Source organism: Lineus longissimus, chromosome 1 (genome assembly GCF_910592395.1).
Source record: "Lineus longissimus chromosome 1, tnLinLong1.2, whole genome shotgun sequence".
NCBI lineage: Eukaryota > Metazoa > Nemertea > Pilidiophora > Heteronemertea > Lineidae > Lineus > Lineus longissimus.
In genome coordinates this window covers 1,927,481-1,946,918 of record NC_088308.1, presented here as the reverse complement: position 1 = coordinate 1,946,918, position 19,438 = coordinate 1,927,481, and the positions used below count along the sequence as shown (strand labels likewise).

At 42.2% G+C, this 19,438-nt stretch overlaps 3 protein-coding genes across 3 annotated transcripts; 1 reads left to right on the top strand and 2 right to left on the bottom strand.

The window, feature by feature from the left end:
- The first annotated feature begins 92 nt into the window (after positions 1–92).
- Positions 93–10,084, top strand: LOC135484324 (adenylosuccinate lyase-like). The gene is made up of 10 exons (XM_064765682.1): positions 93–290; positions 2,403–2,606; positions 2,912–3,036; positions 3,207–3,425; positions 3,802–3,892; positions 7,494–7,711; positions 8,189–8,279; positions 8,410–8,499; positions 8,812–8,988; positions 9,430–10,084. Exons 1-10 carry the CDS (start codon positions 102–104, stop codon positions 9,514–9,516), a joined length of 1,491 nt encoding a protein of 496 aa, XP_064621752.1. The 5' UTR covers positions 93–101; the 3' UTR covers positions 9,517–10,084.
- Positions 3,512–5,763, bottom strand: LOC135484331 (uncharacterized). The gene is made up of 3 exons (XM_064765695.1): positions 5,582–5,763; positions 4,737–4,975; positions 3,512–4,548 (listed from the first exon to the last, which is right to left on the bottom strand). Exons 2-3 carry the CDS (start codon positions 4,966–4,968, stop codon positions 4,295–4,297), a joined length of 486 nt encoding a protein of 161 aa, XP_064621765.1. The 5' UTR covers positions 4,969–4,975; positions 5,582–5,763; the 3' UTR covers positions 3,512–4,294.
- A 739-nt stretch (positions 10,085–10,823) lies between the features above and the next one.
- On the bottom strand, positions 10,824–14,769 carry LOC135497731 (mitochondrial dynamics protein MID49-like). The gene is made up of 4 exons (XM_064787567.1): positions 14,222–14,769; positions 13,369–13,581; positions 12,735–13,124; positions 10,824–12,416 (listed from the first exon to the last, which is right to left on the bottom strand). The coding sequence occupies exons 2-4, from the start codon at positions 13,574–13,576 to the stop codon at positions 11,575–11,577; spliced, it is 1,440 nt and encodes a 479-aa protein (XP_064643637.1). The 5' UTR covers positions 13,577–13,581; positions 14,222–14,769; the 3' UTR covers positions 10,824–11,574.
- Positions 14,770–19,438: the final 4,669 nt, after the last annotated feature.

Sequence of the window (19,438 nt, the reverse complement as noted above, 5' to 3'; positions counted from 1 at the left end):
TCCCCTACAAAAAGTCCAAGGGACCGAAACGACTTCGATTTGGAGCGAAACGACTGGGGGCGAAAAGGTCAGGGAGCGAGGGAAGAAAACGAACGAGCAACATGGCGGCAACGGGCTCGACTGCAAGTCTTCGGCAGGCGCAGGAAGCCGGTGTAGAGGGGGAATTCTGCAAATACAGGTCCCCACTTGTTGCTAGATATGCTAGTCCTGAAATGGCTTACAATTTCAGTGACTTTAAAAAGTTCACGACGTGGCGGCAACTCTGGATTTTCCTTGCGAAAGCCCAGCGGGTAAGTACACGTTGTTCACTCAGCTCAGCCTCGTCCCTACTGCCCTATAGGCCCATAGAATAGATTCATGCACTGGATTGGGAAGGTGGCCGCCGACACGTCACGATGCATAGCTCGAGGCATTGTCTGGCGTCATTTACCTTGAGGATCTATATTGTAAAGATGGTTTGTTGGTCCGACCCTAGGTGGTCCCGGCGTACCTGGTAAAGCCAAAGGGCCTATGCCTATGGCCCTGATACTCGTACTGTAACGTGACGTGACGCGACGTCTTCGACTCGTAAACGTTGTTCCCAATTAAGTCATATGTGCATGAATTGAATCTATAGGCCCTCCTTAGTCCTTATTCCATCCCACAATGCCACACGTATCATCCAAATTTGCATTCTTTACAGCAATCTTGCATCCATATGACACAGATAGACGAGGAATCGGGCGCGGGACTGGTGACTACACGATATATTCATGCACTTGATTGGAAACAACGTTCACGAAGCCGTCACGTCACGTTACAGTAGTGTTAAATCGCCAGAGCTGCGATGCATCGTGACGTGGCGACGGCCAACACTGACTGTCACTATGTAAACGATTTTCCCAATCAAGTGCATAGGTTGGGAGACTCGGACACAAGGCGGAGGAAGTCATTTCGGGCCCAAACAAAACTAAATATAGGCAAAACCAACAAAAGATCATGTGGTCTTGTTTGTTGTGGCCTTCAGAGGCTTCCTCCACCTGGTGTGAGGGCCTGTATGCCGATGGCATAATCCAAATGTCTCAACCTGTCTCATCTCACATCCCCCTTGCCTTGGGAGACATCCCATCCCAATGCTGGTCTTTATATTCTATTGACCTTTTATTGAACCATTTCATCTCGGCTCGTACATTCTGTCTCTATGCTCAGTATTGTTTGTATCACCTTCTCACTATCATTATGCAATATTTGGAATATTTGAGAAAGAATATCTGTTTGGTACAGGTGTGCTTGATTCCTACTTGAGACACACAACCTGTGGCATTGTACAGTGTTGCAAACAGTGGCAGATTGAGCAGGGTCATATATTTCAAGAGCAGGCTCTGTGTGGAATATATTCTGAAAATGGAATCAGATTATGTCTCTGATATGTTTATCAAATCCATTACCTGCAATCTCCTTTGGCATGTTTGAAAATAATGATAGGTAAATTGGGGATTACCTGCTCCAAATATAACTTTGTAAAATGTGTCCATGTGTTCTCTAATGACAGATGATGTGCTTTTAAAAAGACCTTCATTTTCACACAAAAATGATAATGTTACTTAAATCATTATGCAAACAAATTTTTTTGTCTGCCTGGGATTTTATTTGTCCTTCAAAATCATGGCAATATTTCTGATATTTTGCATAAATGATTTTATTTCGAATGGGGGTGATTTTTATAGCCGGATGCTCATTTATTTGCAGTTTTGCTGATTTTTATTCCAACATCTTCAATAGCTGTTTCACATCAGAAGTAGGACTGGCAGAGCTACTATTATATTGGACAATGTTCAGAATATTTTGACTCAATCGTACATTGCCTTTGCCCTTGGCTTTCTTCAGTATAGTTCTAGACGGCAATAGCTGTTCATGTTTTGCTAATAAAAGTCAAAGCTCTTTGACAAACATGTATATAGCTAAAACATTCTTTCTGTTCGAAAGTATATTCATATTTGCTCATTCAAAAACAAGTATTGTTGGTGTTTTTACCTATTTAGTTCACCCCAAGTTCAACAGAGAGGGTTTCTAACAAGTAGCCTTGGTACATGTGGTATGCTTACTTGTGTGTCCTGATTACAGCACAAATATTTTACTTCAACAAAGACCTCTGAAACATCTTTCATACCCCCGGGACTTAAAAAAACTGTGCCTATAATGTGTTGATTGAGTAGTAAAGAATTAGCATCATTGCCCTGGAGTTGGGGGAGCTTTTCATTTCCATTTCTTGTGCTTGATGACCTTCCTTGATCAGACTGAGTCAGATCAATGATCAGATGCTGAAAATGTCTCGTTTGGTACTTGATGATTAAGGAAAAGCTATCAATTGATGAACATGTTGATACTACATGTATAATTGTGCAGTTCTTTTTCTCATTCAGGCGCTGGGTCTCGACATCACCGAAGAACAGATCACTGAAATGGAGGATAACCAGAATGGGATTGACTTTGACCGAGCTGCTCAGGAAGAGAAGAAGCGTCGACATGATGTCATGGCGCATGTGCACACATTTGCTGCCTCTTGTCCAAAGGCAGCGGGTATCATACACCTCGGTGCTACGTCTGCTTATGTTGGTGACAACACGGTAGGTAGAACATCTTCTGTCTCTCTGAGTAAAGATTTGCTTTACCCATTTGTTATGATTGTCCTTTGATTGTTCATTAAAATGAGACAGAAAATCGTTATTCATTGTTATTTTACTTGGCACCTATACCACCAGCAAGCAAACGATACCACTCGAACAAGAAACAATCATTTGGCAGTATTTGATGGATCCCTCCTCCTTGGTGAGGACGCGGTCACTAGGCGATACCACAAATTGGTGCCTAACCATGGTGGCATGCAGAATCACTCCATAGCCAATTCGATGATGATTTTCCTCTTCTGTAGGATCTCATTATGTTGAGGGATGGTCTGGATATCCTCCTGCCAAAGGTTGCCCGGTGCATTGACCGACTCTCCAATTTTGCTATGAAACAAAGGAGCCAGCCTTGCCTTGGGTACACCCACATGCAGTAAGTATACAATCTTAGAGAAAACGTTTTTTAATTAAGTTAGTATGATTCCAAGGCTGGGTTATGCAAGTCCCATACTTTTCACTAGAACTTGATTTTCTGGCTAGTTTATTCATTCGACACAAGATGGCAGCAGCCTCTGATCACAAGGTGTTCCTTCTATTTTCAAGGCCAGCACAGTTGACTACGGTAGGAAAGCGGGCATGCCTATGGATCCAGGATTTAATTATGGACCTTCGAAACCTACAGCGAGCAAGGGAGGACCTTCGTTTCCGTGGGGTCAAGGGGACTACAGGTACACAAGCCAGCTTTTTGTCTCTCTTGGACAACGACCATGAAAAGGTTGAAGAGCTTGACAGAATGGTGACAGAGATGGCTGCATTTAAGAAGTAAGTACATGTTCATTATAAATACGAGTAAATGAACAACTGAAATGAATCAACTTTGAAGGAATTGCATCCATGGTTCATTTTCTTTGACATCTCTGGTGTTAGTTGTTTTATAGAAAATAGAACACAAGCATTTCTCAAATAATTCATTAGAATACTGCGCTAGTAATATTGTGGAACTTAAATTCATAGCAGACACCTCTCTTTTTGAGGACACCCCTCTAAAAAGAGACATCAGGTTGGCACCAAACCTGTCATTTCCATTCTGATTGGCCTCTGTGGACTGTAATCAGGACACCAACAGCATTGGTCAGTTCCAAGGGTGTCCTGTAGTAGAGAAGTTCTACTGTATAATGTTTCTCCATTCTTTTTTCAGGTCTTATATGGTTTGTGGCCAGACATACAGCAGAAAGGTTGACATTGAGGTATTATCCCCTCTGGCTGGCCTTGGAGCCTCTGTGCACAAGGTACGTTAAGTTCTTGTTCACCTTGTGTGTTATGTTATTCTGACAGCATATGAAATGTTTCATCACCAAATGTGATAATGCGCCTTATACAGCATTTTGGAGTTGGCAAAAAAAACCATGGCCAAATGAAGACTGATCGTTCTTCAAATTCCCGGGAATTTTGGTCAACAGTTAAAGTTTTATGATTAAAAATGTTCAGAATGTTCAAATCATTTTCACTTTGAGTTCTCTTATCTTAGATCTCTCTTTGTGCGATTATGTGCCATCCTAAAACTGTTCAGCATATGTGTCCTGCTGAACTATTGTTCAGATCATCACTCATTCTAGTCCCATGACAGTCTGTAAATTTCAAGAATGATATTCATTCCCTTAATAGTCAGTTTCTAAGCAATAATGTTAAGCTCATATTATAGTTTTCCTGGCTTCGATAGCCTTCGTTAATTTTTCCACTCTGCTCTCTGGTATATCCAATTTCTTTGCTAAAATGCCTTGTTGATGCCACTCCAGTAGCGTTTCTCCACTAACGTTCAATTCCTTCACTTTCTGGACGATATCTTCTGGTAGGAAACGTTTCTGCGCCCACAAGACCATCAGACCGGCAGTGTAGAATTTGACCGATCTTTTCCATTCCTTTGTTTCATAATGCCATGGTATACCTGAAGTGCAACAACAACAAAAACAAATGTGTTAGTAAAAGGATGAAATTATTCCTTGCATTGCTGTTCCATTTGTGAAGTCTTCCTTTCTTTCAGTGTTTGATCTCTTGATCACAGATGGAAGCACTGTGCTGTTGGCAATATTATGTTGCACATGTGGCAATATTGGTTTTGCTCTGAATACCTACATGCATCGTCATAGTAGAAACTTGTCGTCCATCCGCATGTCATGTTTGAACATTTGAATATTTCAGTCCCGTACATTTCCCCGTTAGGTCGTGCTCCACATGTGACATTGTCCTTCTCAATCTCCTTGGTGCCACATTTGACGCATGCTTGGAAACCGGCGTTCCAGAATGCATTCCTGCTCTCCATTGATTGGTCACCTTTTCTGAATTGATCTCTGTACTTTGCAGCCATCTTGATCCTGAAAAAACGGACAATTGTGGAACTAGAACATAAGTCACCCATGGAAATTGCTTCCAAACAAGACAAAATCAGAGTTTTGGAGAGGTCTTGAATTTCAATGCCAAGTGAGAGGGGGAACTCTAGATTCTGCTAGCCTGTGGTTGTGAGTGAGTCAAAGAGTAAATTATATTCCCACCAGGATAGTTTGTCCTGATTAGGTTTTAGTAAGGTAAAAAAGAAGTATGTATTGTTATGATTAGCCAATACAGACCAACTGAAAAATCTTTCAGTGAATACCAAACCCACTTTTTGGCAATGCGCTCGACCATTACATGATCATGTCTTTACTCGTCTTTTTGCCCGTGAGAACAAACAGCTGTTTGTTGTTTTGCGACTTGGTGGTGCTCTTGAGTATTGTTTGACTGTCAGACTATGTTCTCTCAGGATTAGGTTTCTGGTCTCGTCTTTGAGTGAGAAAGTCGGTATGGCCAGAGCAGATTCCGGGACCCCCTTCCCCCAAGTTACCGTCTTAGGGGCATGTCAGTAGAATGAGACATCAGAAACAATTAATGAAAATGTTGTTCTTCCGAGCACTATTATAACAGTACACAACTCTAGTACAAACCTTGACCACTTTGATATGTACAAGATCCTATGGGTGTATCTTGATCCCTTAGGAATGGTTCAATTACAATTCCAGGCAGTAAGATTGTCCATCTCTTCAGCCAACCGTTAACTTTTAAGCATCTGGTTGTTTCCAGTCTAAAGTAAATCCTAGGTTTTTTCAGTTAAATGTCCTTTATTCTCAACACAGCTTTCAAATTGGCCTGCAAACTGAAATGCATATAGACTTCAACATCTTCTGACACTCATAGTGCACAATTTAGAATCCAGAGAAAGTCTTGATAACATGTAGATCCACCACCTCCTTTCTTGATTTCCCCCTCGTTGATCTGATTTAACTGGGTCAGTAGACTTCTTCCAGTTCAATCATTAGTTTGATTTGTCCTTGAATGAATGCCACTGTGATTGGACTTCAGCTGAATGGTATACTGCTATAGACCGTCCCACACTACACTACAGGCGTCATATGAATTTTGGTCCTTCAAAAAAATCTTCAGCTTATTGATTTAAAGTATAGCCACGGAAGAGCTCAGCATTACAAAAAAATTAGGTACTTTAAGCTTGAATGTTTGTGACAGGAGCTGAAAGTCCTTTGAGAAAGTTAAATTCCCTGTAGTGTTAATGCTGGTTAGTCTAAAACATATGTTATGCTTTAAGATTTGTGTCTACGGTACTTTTTGTGGTTCGAATTAAGTCATTTGAGTTATTAATTTTTTCTCTTTGTTGCAAATGGTCACAACCAACATGTGTTGACTTGAGATCTTACCAATTATCAAGAGTCCATACTGTTTTGTCATCCTCGTACTAACCCACTTGCTACCCAACCAAAGTTGTAAGAACAGCCTTTGAATTATCATGTTTAGATGGGCCCTGGGATTTGTACTGATATAAACTGAAACCCTTTGATTGATATTTTCTCCCCGATTGCGATGTATCGAATTCTGTCATGATGAATTGATATAAATTTGTGATTTTATGGTTCTGTTTGGTGATTTGCATATAGGTAATTATTGAACGACAGATTTATGCCAGTGTTTATTGTGCCCATGGTAACAGATTACTGTGGAAGTGTGGCTGCACCATGTTTATCATTGACATCACTATAAATCAAGTTAATAGTTTAATACATGTTTTTGAGGAAAAAAATACCAACTACATGTATAATAAAAATGATGAAGTAAACCTGGTTTATGAGGGAAAGTAGGGAGTATCCCAACTGATGTATGGTAGATGATAAAGATGACTTTTGAAATTGCATGTAGACTTACCGTAGAGAAATACACTTTTAGTATGTTTCCTTTCATTATATTGTAAAAAAGTGTTCAAAAGATCAAGCCAGTATGTCTGTTAGTGTTAGCCACCCATTCACCCAGAATGGTGCCTTTATGAAAGCCCAACAAAAGTCACCAAGCATGTATAAAATAAACTAAAATCAATGTTAAATCTTTTGAATGATTGTGTTCTGATATGGAAAGAATTATTGAAATATTAGTCCACAATAGTTTCGATATAACAAGTATTGTAAACCAGTGTATTTTCCAGCTGACTGGGTTTTGACATGTTTGATACTGATTGATGGGAGGGCCACCTGCCTGTGGAAACCCATGGTGTTTCTTGCAGGGGGAGGGGGGATTACCCCACTTATGATTGAAATCAAAACTCATGTCCCAGAGTTTTAAAAATGTTTTCTGGTGTGCTCTAAATCAAAGTCGATACATATTTTATGTAATGAATATTGAGATTTTGTTACTTTGAGTGACATTTTAGATCACAACAAAGTGACGACTTCTTACTTTCTTCAAAATAGAATATTACAACAATGTCTTTCATGTCTTTGACAAAATAGGCAAACCTTTGGCATGATTTTATGATTTCTTATTAATTCATGTTGTCTCCACTCTTTCTCTCTTCAGATTTGCACTGATATCCGACTATTAGCGAGTATGAAGGAAGTTGAGGAGCCATTTGAGCGCGATCAAATCGGCTCAAGTGCCATGCCTTATAAGAGGAACCCGATGCGTTGTGAGCGATGCTGCTCCCTGGCGCGTCATCTCATGTGTCTAGTCCAGGATCCACTGATGACTCTGTCCACCCAGTGGATGGAGAGAACATTGGATGATAGTGCTAATAGGTGAGTAACACTTCTTCTGCATGTCCTCTTTCGATCGTTTTGTATGTTGTGTGCAACTGCGGTTGTGTCCCAAGTCCAGGTTTCTTCTGGAGTGGACCTACATGTATATATGTGACCCGTCACAGCAAAATCAGGCGCATGTCGCTCTGAGCTTGGCAGGTTGAGACGGACTGTTTGTTCATTTCTCTATTGTCTGCCTTTTGTGAAATACGAGCACACCTATTTCTTCCATTATCTCCTGGTGTCATTTAGGCTCATCTTCTGTGCGACATGCGCCTGGTTTTGCTGTGACGGGTCACATATATGAGTTTGATTGAAGTTCAGGCGTGGCAAGTAAACAATAAAGTGAATAGCCCATGGTCCCAAGCAATGTGTCTGTCCAGGAATAGAAGATGGTAAGCTTTAACTGAACAGAAGTACCAGTCAGTTATGCCCTCTAACACTTCTTTAATCCTCCTTTCTGTTTTCTTCTGACAGACGTGTATGCCTACCTGAAGCCTTCCTGACTGCCGACATCCTGATGAATACATTACAGAATGTATCAGAGGGATTGGTTGTCTATCCCAAGGTGGGTTACTCTCATTACTCAAGCACAGTGTTACAAAAAGTTACTGAGTATTCTTAAAACATTGGCATAGAAACGTTTCGAAAGGGTTCTGGTCATCAAAAAACTCATTTTGACCGTCATTTTATTTCAGGTGATACAGAAACATATCAAGCAGGAGTTACCATTTATTGCCACAGAGAACATTCTAATGGCTGTAGTCAAGGCTGGTGGAAACAGACAGGTATTAGTCTTGCTCAACTCATTTTGACCTGGGCTATGGAAATGACAATTTGGCTGCCATATTGATTTTCTGATTTTGGGTTTCCTATTTTATAAACAAAGATGAGACTGCAGAAATGATGCACTGAGTGCAGAATTCATCAACTTTGTGAAGGGGATGAAGTGTTGAATGGTTGTTTAAAAGTGTGTAGGGAAGGATGGTGGTTACAGGTGAAATCAGGTCCTCGATTCACACTCGCTGGGTAAGGTAGAAGGGTGTATCATGGAGGCAGGCTATTCTTTTTTCAAATTTCTGTGTTCCTGTCTTCAATAGGACTGCCATGAGGAGATTCGTAAACTGTCTCATCAAGCCGGTGCGGTGGTCAAGGAGGAGGGCAAGGAGAATGATCTGTTAGAACGTATCAGAAAATCGGAGTACTTCCGGCCTATTCATAATCAACTTGATGATCTTGTTGATCCCTCTGGGTATATTGGAAGGGCACCTGAGCAGGTAGGATCATATTGCTATGAGTATGATGAGACTTAACACTCTTGAACAAACAAGTTTCTTTAAAAAGACTTGGATATCAATTTCCAATTTCATATAACTGTACAATATTCAAGATGGAATCTGTGTTCAAATTGAATGACTTTCCGCTGTACAGTTTTTAGAGTCAGTTGAACCTGGATTTGCAGTCTCGCCATCTTGGAGAGAAAGGCTCAACTAACAAGACTTCAACTGTAGAGTATGGAGGAGGAAATGACTCAGGTGTTCTTTTCTCAAGTCGTCTTGATCATAAACGGAAAGATTTGATTATAAACTCGCTCACTCAGCTCCCATTTCCTCTCAATTTTATCTGCCACAGTAGAGCCTGGTGAGTCTGCTGTGGCCTATAACCTGTATTTTCATAGTGATATGATATGATTTATGATGAATTGTGTGTTATTTCAGACCAAGCGATTCATTGATGAGGAAGTTACACCAGCACTCCGGCCATTTTTACAGCGATTGGATGTAAAATCGAGTCTCAGTCTCTGAACATTCCAGGGCAATCGTGACATGCCAATACATTTCATTTGTGATATCTGAAGATATAGTTCCTTCAAAATATTACTTGTTATTTTGTTAATAAATGAAACAACTGACAGTATGAAACCCTGTTAATTTAGTGATTAGAAAATATTTAAGCTATCGCTGTCTTCACCTACCAAGTTTTAATGCCACTTCTAGGCCGTGACATTCACTTTTCAATTGTGATATTTTGTACAGTGTATAAATGTTGAGGAGTCTTCCATGCTATAAAGCTCTTTTTCATTCCTAATGCACACGTGCATTACATGTATTCTCTCAAGAATTTCTTGCATGAAATGAAAATGTCCTGATTAGTATAAACTTGCCTTCAGATTGCCTTTAGTGCTAGTCTAAAAGATTGTTCAATCATGCAATCATTTCCATGTATTTCTTTATGGATAACCTTGCGCTGTGAACCAAGTGTTCTGTTTAGATTTCACATGTCATGAAATGGCTGCAGTATTAGCAATGTATTGTATTGTATCACTTCGTGTTCAACTTCAATTATGTGCATAAATAAAACAAGTTTGTTGCTGATAAAGAAATGTGTTCTCTTAGAAATCTAGGTCCTAGTTATCTAATTCCATGCCTTCCTCCAAATGGTTGTGACTTCATCAGTATTAGTGGTTACAATTTGCACAAAGGGTTGTGAAATGCCACTCAATATACTGTAGTTACCTTGAATTGGAGGGCGTGACATCAGTCCAAGTGACACAGAACCTTTGGCCATGACTGGAGACTGGAGCACATCCTTGGGGGAGGTGTCCCAAGTCTGGAAGATTTAGACTCCAGTTGGGGTGGGGTACCCGTACTTGTCTATCTGGCTAGCTTTATGGAGACGGACAGGAATCAGAAGTGACTGTCCAGACAAGGCAAAGAAGACGACATTGTGATTTAGTCTCGTGTCCGATGTCGGAAATGGTTCCATGTACTTGACGCCGTGAAGTCTCCATCCATGGTGTCCTTCGTGTGGCTGGCTCATAAAGTCACAGCATAGACCTGGCCCATGGTGTGTCCCGCAGCCTCTCGGTAACTCATGATAGGATCATTGTTATCTAGTAGTAATCATTGGGTGATATGAATAAAGACTAGCAAATGCTTTTACTCCGGTTTTGTACAGGAAGGCCTAGTGTAAATGTACATGGAGATTTAGATAAAAGCATTTCCTAGTCTTTATTCATATCACCCCCTTGTTTGGTAATCTGGAACACTGTCTTTGGTCAGATAAAGATAAGTACGTGGATCAGCCACACTGAGGACTGAAAAAGTCGGGATTATTTTCTCATAACGGCCAAAAAGCATTTATTGTCTCTTCAAACAATTAAAGAATCAAAGGCAATACATTCACAGCTTCCATACATGTACTTGGCTACAAGGTGATTAAAGCATCATTACAGAAGACAATCTATTTCATAATGTTAAAGCAGGATCAGTTGAACATTCTTCAAAATATTTAAGGCGAGCAGACATACATATTTTTACACTACTGATAAGTTGTTTAGCACCAGGAAATAAAAAAAAATTATTTCAGAAAAAACAAAGTGTCCTTTATCAGTGAAGCGATTCAAATCAATACAGCACATACCCTTAGCCAGTAATAGACTCAAAAGAATCCTTTGTGACTGGTGAAATTGCGGGTTGAAAGTGCTTATCAACTCTCTAAAGGCTGTCCGACAAAGGATTCACGTGAGTCTATTGTCAATTTTCAGCAGCCAGCAATGGGGTCTTTTAAGTTGAATCACCACACTGTTCAGATCTAGAAAATGTATCCAGTTTTCAAGCATAAGGAGACTCACAGAAGGGGTAGAAGACAACAGATATCGCACAACTGACTAGAAGGGACATTCATATCAAGCTCAAAATAACCATCTGCAACATTTATATACATGTTTTGTACATCATACATTTACCACGTATGATTTTAGCGATGAGATATGTGTAGACATACCTCCTGTGGATGAGGATGAACCCCTGACGGACTAATACGATATATGCCACTTTAGCTAAAGTGTTTAAGAAGAGGAATTACTTCTCCAAGAGGGAGCACAACCTATTCGGAGCACAAATCTCTTGGACATACGCCAGAAGATTCACCTTGAACGTGTCGGTCTTATCTTCAAACAGATCGATGCTTGGTTTGAAATAGTGTGGCAGACGGCCCTGTTCAAGGAAACCCCTCAGGGTCATGAACATATCTATGACACGCTCAGGCAGTGTCTCCCTCTCCCAGAAGTCCTCCTGACAACTCAAGTGGAAGAGAACTGTCTTCAGGACATAGGGATCAACCTGGTGCAGGAAAGACTCATCATGCAAGGACATGGCCCTTAGAATTTTCAGGCAATCTTTTTGGCAACCACCGTCTTCATCAAAAGATTTCATAACATCTGATTCTTGATTACCAAAATTGTGCTGCCAGAGATTTTTCAACCCTTCCATGTTGTGCGACTTCACCAGTGGGTGAGCACGGGCACATACAGAGGTTTCCCCCATTTTGATCAAAGGGATCACATTTACTTTCATCTCGTTTGACCAAAACTCCGAACACTGTACAAAAACGCTCAAAATGTTATTGCTCAAGATGCAATCTTGGATGTTCTCAATGCCGTCTAAACCAAACTGAAGAACTCCATGGAGATGCTTGCATAGTTTTTGCGGAGATAAATACGTTCCATCCAAATATCTGTCCCACGGTGATGACCCAAATTGGCCGGTATCCCAACCAATGCGCTTAACCAGGTGGTATCCAGCCGTATGAAGTGAAGAATCTGCACAGTTGACCAGCTCCCACAATGCAGGGTTGAGCCTCAGGGGAAGATGAACATCAAAGTTATCTGGCTGTATGATCTGTACACCTTCATAACCACTCCCTGAAATAATAAACAAAGAAATAAAAGACAAGTCACTGATATCAATTCTGAGACAAGTATTAGTCCCTCCACTTTAGTATCAATATCCTGAGACACATTTCATCCAAGAATCAAAATGCAAGAAAAATACTGCCAGTAAATTTATTTTAAACAATTGCTGAATAGCAGACTAGAACACACAAAGAAGTTTTGTTGAAACCAAAGTGGCCCATAATCCTCCTTTTGCAAGGCGAACTCGACTGGAGACAATTACAACATAAAATTAAATTAAAACCCTAATGCTTCTCTAGAAGCTTGGCAAGTCAACCATGAACGTACCTGTATGAATGAACTGATCTAGAGGGAGGTTTGTAGTTGCAAGAGCATCTCTCAGCTGCACCTCTATCAGGGCCACAAGCCTCAACGCATTTTGTAACTCATCTTGAGAGATGTTGACATAGTTCTCTAAATAATCATTCAACTGATCAGAAAGATTGCCAGGCATCACTAGATCACCTGCCTCAGCTGAACGGTCGATGTCTTCCGTCGCTGTGGAAGTGGAATGATCATTGGACGCACTGGTACAAGATCGAATATTTGGATTCTGGCTGTATGTTCCGATTCCCAAAGATGAGGCATCACCATGGTATATTGCTGTGTTTGTGTTCCCCTGGTAACTGTAGCTAGATGCAGACTCCCTCTGCTGACTTCTTGAATCATCTTCATCATCTTAAATAGGAGGAAATGGTTAGAGAATAAATACTGACAAAGGATTTTACTGCAACAGCATGACAAGATTTGACAGCTATGACTGACACTGAGTGACAGAACTCTGGCTGATACAATTTTACACATAAATGTTGGGATAAATGTTCTATCACTCAATCATCCTAAAAATCCACAGTTCAATCTTTCAAATGAGTCACAGTAGTTTTTGGTTCTTTTTTACAACATCGTCTGAGGTGATGCTTACCACTATCAATCTGTTTTGTCTTACATGCTGCACCCTCTTCTTTTCCACCAGCTGCCTCATCTGCACCAAGTACTTCAACCAGCTTGGTTGCTCCATAGACTGCCAACCCTCCTAAAGCTAGACCACCCGCCAGACCTCCCAAGATGCCCCAGATGGATGAGCTACCGCTCTGATCAGAGTTCTTCTTCTCTCTTCCTCCCGACGCCATTATTTCTGTAAAAGAAAAAAACTGAGGGTGATTTGGTGTCAGCTACGCTGTGTTATGTAGGTTAGAATCGCCAGTACTAATCTTGTGGACAGTCACAAAGGGCCTATGAATGATAGTCATAGAATAAGACCCTTTCCATTGCCAAGCTCACACCAGCCTAGTCTTGTGCTTGGAATAACACTCTAATTCCCATCATCCTCTAACCTGAGCATCACTATCATCACATGGCTTTGTATCATCATAGCCAGGGCTCGGCCAGGCCTCTGAATCTGATGATGGGGGGGGGGGGGGGAGGGCTGGGGCTGGGAGCGGACATTTGTCTTGACTCTTGCTTGGCGCTGCTACAGCTTAAAGTGCTGTGGTACAGCCTAGAAGCAGTGTCATCATTGGCGAAATGGACCAAAGTTTGTGAGGGGCTGAGTTTCGTCCAAAAATAGATCTGTTTACACACAACGGCAATAGCGTATTGCAGGTACACGTCATTGTCAACGGGTCATTGATTGTCGGACGTCAGTTCGCCAAGAAAACCAAAGGAATCGAAGGATTCATTGAACTCATCAACACATCATTAGTTTTCAGTGAAGTGCAACTGTATTCCTAGGTAAATCACTTTTAATATAGAGAGTAAGATTACAATTAACTCACGTTAAAGTTTGAGTTCCGGGGAGGTAGCGTTGTCAGTACGTTGGTTTAGGGGCGCAATAACCTAGCTTATAGCGAGCAATTAGTACACTAAGATTTCAGTGATTAACATAATAGTTGCAAGTATTTGGCATTTTAGACTCATAATTCGTGCTATAATAACTACGTTGTAAACATAATGCTCAAAATTGATTCATGAAAAAGTTGTTAGGGCAATATCAAGCAAGCAGTAATGGAAAAAAGTGTAATTCCATTAACTGAATATTGTTTTTAGACACTATAACATTTTAGGCCTACTTTTCCGTAAACCACGAGAACAATGTATGTGAAAAAAACAACACATATAAGTGAGGCGCCGAGTATACAGTAATTGTAAGGTAAAGAAAAGCTCGGTCTCTAAAGTCTGGAGGTCCGGAGTCCGTAACTGTGACGGTCACGAGAGTGATTTGTCCTTACGGATAGATCGAGAGGGCGGTTTGGGGTTCCGCCGACGGTGCTCGCATGCATTAGTCGTATCCCCGAAACCTTTACAACGCGAACAAAGCTCGTGGCATCCATGACGGTATAAGAATTGACGGTGAGGTAACAAAAAAACTCGTGGCATATCGGATGCGCATCCGATGACGGTAAAGAAATTGACGGTAAAGGATCTCGTGGCATATCGGATGCGCATCCGAAGACGGTAAGGGAATTGACGGTGAAGGATCTCGTGGCATATCGGATGCGCATCCGATGACGGTAAAGAAATTGACGGTAAAGGATCTCGTGGCATATCAGATGCGCATCCGAAGACGGTAAGGGAATTGACGGTGAAGGATCTCGTGGCGTATCGGATCCGAAGACGGTAAGGGAATTGACGGTGAAGGATCTCGTGGCATATCAGATGCGCATCCGAAGACGGTAAGGGAATTGACGGTAAAGGATCTCGTGGCATATCGGATGCGCATCCGATGACGGTTTTATATACATATATATATATATTATATAAATTTTAGTTTTACACTATTATGTAAGTGCAAGCTCTAGTGAGCTCACACAACTGTTTGACAGTCCTGGCTCCTCCATCGTGCTGACAACATGATGAGAGAGATGAGACAGTCACAGCCATTGGCTGCTCTGCCAAGTTGTCAACATGGTGAGAGAGATGAGGAAGTCACAGCCAGGCCGAATCAGTCCTGGCTGCTCCACCGTGTTGACAACATGATGAGAGAGATGAGGAAGTCACAACCAGGCCGAATCAGTCCTGGCTGCTCCACCGCGTTGACAACATGATGCGAGTGATGAGACAGTCACAGCCAGGCCGCATCAATCTTCGCCGCACTGCCTAGTTGTTAATAAGGCGAGAGAGATGGGACAGTCAGAGCCAGGCCGAATCAGTTCTGGCTGCTCCACCGTGTTGACAATAATTATGGTGAGAGAGATGAGACAGTCACAGCCAGGCCAAATCAGTCTTGGCTGCTCTGCCAAGTTGTCAACATGGTGAAAGAGATGAGGCAGTCACAGCCAGGCCGAATCAGTCCTGGCTGCTCCACCGTGTTGACAACATGATGAGAGAGATGAGGAAGTCACAACCAGGCCGAATCAGTCCTGGCTGCTCCACCGTGTTGACAACATGATGAGAGTGATGAGACAGTCACAGCCAGGCCGCATCAATCTTCGCCGCACTGCCTAGTTGTTAATATGGTGAGAGAGATGAGAGACAGTCACAGCCAGGCCAAATCAGTCTTGGCTGCTCTGCCAAGTTGTCTATATGGTGAGAGAGATGAGACAGTCACAGCCAGGCGGCATCAGTCTTCGCCGCACTGCCTAGTTGTTAATATGGTGAGAGAGATGAGACAGTCACAGCCAGGCCAAATAAGTCTTGGCTGCTCTGCCAAGTTGTCAACATGATGAGAGAGATGAGATAGTCACAACCAGGCCGAATCAGTCCTTGCTGCTCCACCGCGTTGACAACATGATGCGAGTGATGAAACAGTCACAGCCAGGCCGCATCAATCTTCGCCGCACTGCCTAGTTGTTAATAAGGCGAGAGAGATGGGACAGTCAGAGCCAGGCCGAATCAGTTCTGGCTGCTTCACCGTGTCGCCAACATGATGAGAGTGATGAGACAGTCACAGCCTGGCCGAATCAGTCCTGGCTGCTTCACCGTGTCGCCAACATGATGAGAGTGATGAGACAGTCACAGCCAGTCCAAATCAGTCTTGGCTGTTACATCGTGTAGCCAACATGATGAGAGAGATGAGACAGTCACAGCCAGGCCACATCAGCCCTTGCTGCCCCATCGTGTTACCAACATGGTGAGAGAGATTAGACAGTCACAGCCAGGTCCAATCAGTCCTGGCTACTCCATCGTGTTGACAACATGATGAGAGAGATGAGACAGTCACAGCCATGCCAAATCAGTCTTGGCTACTCTGCCAAGTTGTCAACATGGTGAGAGAGATGAGACAGTTACAGCCGGGCCAAATCAGTCTTGGCTGATCTGCCAAGTTGGCTACATGGTGAGAGAGATGAGACAGTCACAGCCAGGCGGCATCAGTCTTCGCCGCACTGCCTAGTTGTTAATATGGTGAGAGAGATCAGACAGTCACAGCCAGGCCAAATTAGTCTTGGCTGCTCTGCCAAGTTGTCAACATGGTGAGAGAGATAAGGAAGTCACAGCCAGGCCGAATCAGTCCTGGTTGCTCCACTGTGTTGCCAACATGATGAGAGAGATGACGGTCACAGCGAGTCCAAATCAGTCCTTGCTGCTACATCGTGTTGCCAACATGATGAGGGAGATGACAGTCACAGCCAGTCCAAATCAGTCCTGGCTGCTTCACCGTGTCGCCAACATGATGAAAGTGATGAGGCAGTCACAGCCAGTCCAAATCAGTCCTGGCTGCTTCACCGTGTCGCCAACATGATGAGAGTGATGAGACAGTCACAGCCAGTCCAAATTAGTCTTGGCTGTTACATCGTGTAGCCAACATGATGAGAGAGATGAGACAGTCACAGCCAGGCCACATCAGCCCTTGCTGCTCCATCGTGTTACCAACATGGTGAGAGAGATGAGACAGTCACAGCCAGGCCGAATCAGTCCTGGCTACTCCACCGTATTGACAACATGATGAGAGGGATGAGACAGTCACAGCCAGGCCAAATCAGTCTTGGCTACTCTGCCAAGTTGTCAACATGGTGAGAGAGATGAGACAGTCACAGCCAGGCCACATCAGTCTTGGCTGATCTCTGCCAAGTTGTCAACATGGTGAGAGAGTCACAGTCAGGCTGAATCAGTCCTGGCTGCTCGAGAGTGTTGACAAGGTGAGAGATGAGACGGTCACAGCCAGGCGAAATAAATCTCTTCTGGAATATCACATCAAAAGAATCATTTTATTTATTAAGACAATGTAACTTTTTAAATCTAGATACATGATAAATTTCTTTCACATATCATCTATGACATCTTCTCCGATATACTTCTAAATATCGTACCATAGAAGATGTATCATTACAAGAATATATCAAAATGTCCAAAATGTAAACCATGGGAAATTTTCAATGTTTTTGAAATATATCCTGACCCCCAACTATCTTCGATCATCACACTCATTCCCCCGAAGTGGTGTCTCACTGCTTGAAGTTTTATACTATTATGTAAGTGCAAGCTCCAGTGAGCTCACACAACTGTTTAACAGTCCTGGCTGTTCCACCGTGCTGACAACATGATTTGAGAAATGCGGCGCCGTCCTCCAAGCGTCGTCAATGGTAATCATCGCTGTCAAGCCTGTCTCACGCGACCGACCATGTGACAATTTCAGCGGGTGCATGTAAATTAGACATTTGGCCAGGCGCCCGGGAGATTGGCGCGGCGCCAGTAAGTTCTCGTTAGGGAGTTTTTCCCGAATGTACGCGATGATGACGTAGCATCTATTTTAAAATTCGATTCAAAAGTGATTGCATGAGGACAACCCATTTGTGTGGTATATCAATGGAAACGCCCGATTCCCCTGATTCTATAGGATGTTAAATCGGGCATTTTATTTGTTTAAATAAATCATAAGCGTCGCATTTGCTCCTAGCTCTGTTCACCATCCCAAATGACAATATTGCCAATTGGGCCAGACAATCACGGAAAACCCCAAATATTAAACATTTCTTCCTGAATAATTCTTACAGTGACCATTCTCTCGTGAAAGACAGTTGCTTACGCTACAAGAAAATCAAAAAAAATCGAGGGTCAACCATTGAACTTTTGAGATATGTTGAATTTTGCACAAATCAGCGAAAAACGCACCAACTGGCACTGGACGGTATTGCAACATGGGGCCGACGCGCATCCAAAGTTCAGTGTACACATACAACGGCAACAACAGTAAAATGGGTAATTTCTTGTTAGCCCCCTATTTGGGAGCGCTCTAGATTTCAGAAACTCCAAAAAATACGTCTTTGCTAAAACCATTACTAAATAAACACTGGCATACTGAGAGAACCAAGAAATCAATATTTTTTTAGAAACTTTGGTTACGAGTTGGTCGCGCATGAATACAAAAAAACTCCCTAATGAGACCTAATCGAACACGCGAAAAATGGTCTCATTAGGGAGTTTTTTTTGTTATTCATGCGCGGCCAACCGCTAACCGTAGTTCCTAAAATCATTGATTTCTTGGTCCTTACAGTATGTCAGCGTTGATTCAGCAGTTGTTTTGGCAAAGACATGTTTTTTTGGAGTTTCTGAAACCTAGAGCGCTATTCAATAGGCGACTAACAAGAAACTACGCATTTATACTGTTGTTGCCGACGTATGTGTACACTGAACTTGGGATGTGCGTCGGCCCCGTGTTGAAATGCCGTCCAGTGCCAGTTGGTGCGTTTTTCGCTGATTTGTGCAAAATTCAACATATCTCAAAAGTTCAATGGTTGACCCTCGATTTTTTTTGGATTTTTGTATAGCGTAAGCAACTGTCTTTCATGGGAGAATGGTCTCTGTAAGAATTATTCAGGAAGAAATGTATAATATTTGGGGTTTTTCGTGATTGTCCGGCCCAATTGGCAATATTGCCATTTGGGATGGTGAACAGAGCTATGAGCAAATGCGACGCTTATGATTTATTTAAAGAAATAAAATGCCCGATTTAACATCCTGCAGAATCAGGGGAATCGGGCGTTTCCAGTGATATACGACACAAATGGGTTGTCCTCATGCATTCACTTTGGAAACGCATTTTAAAATAGATGTTA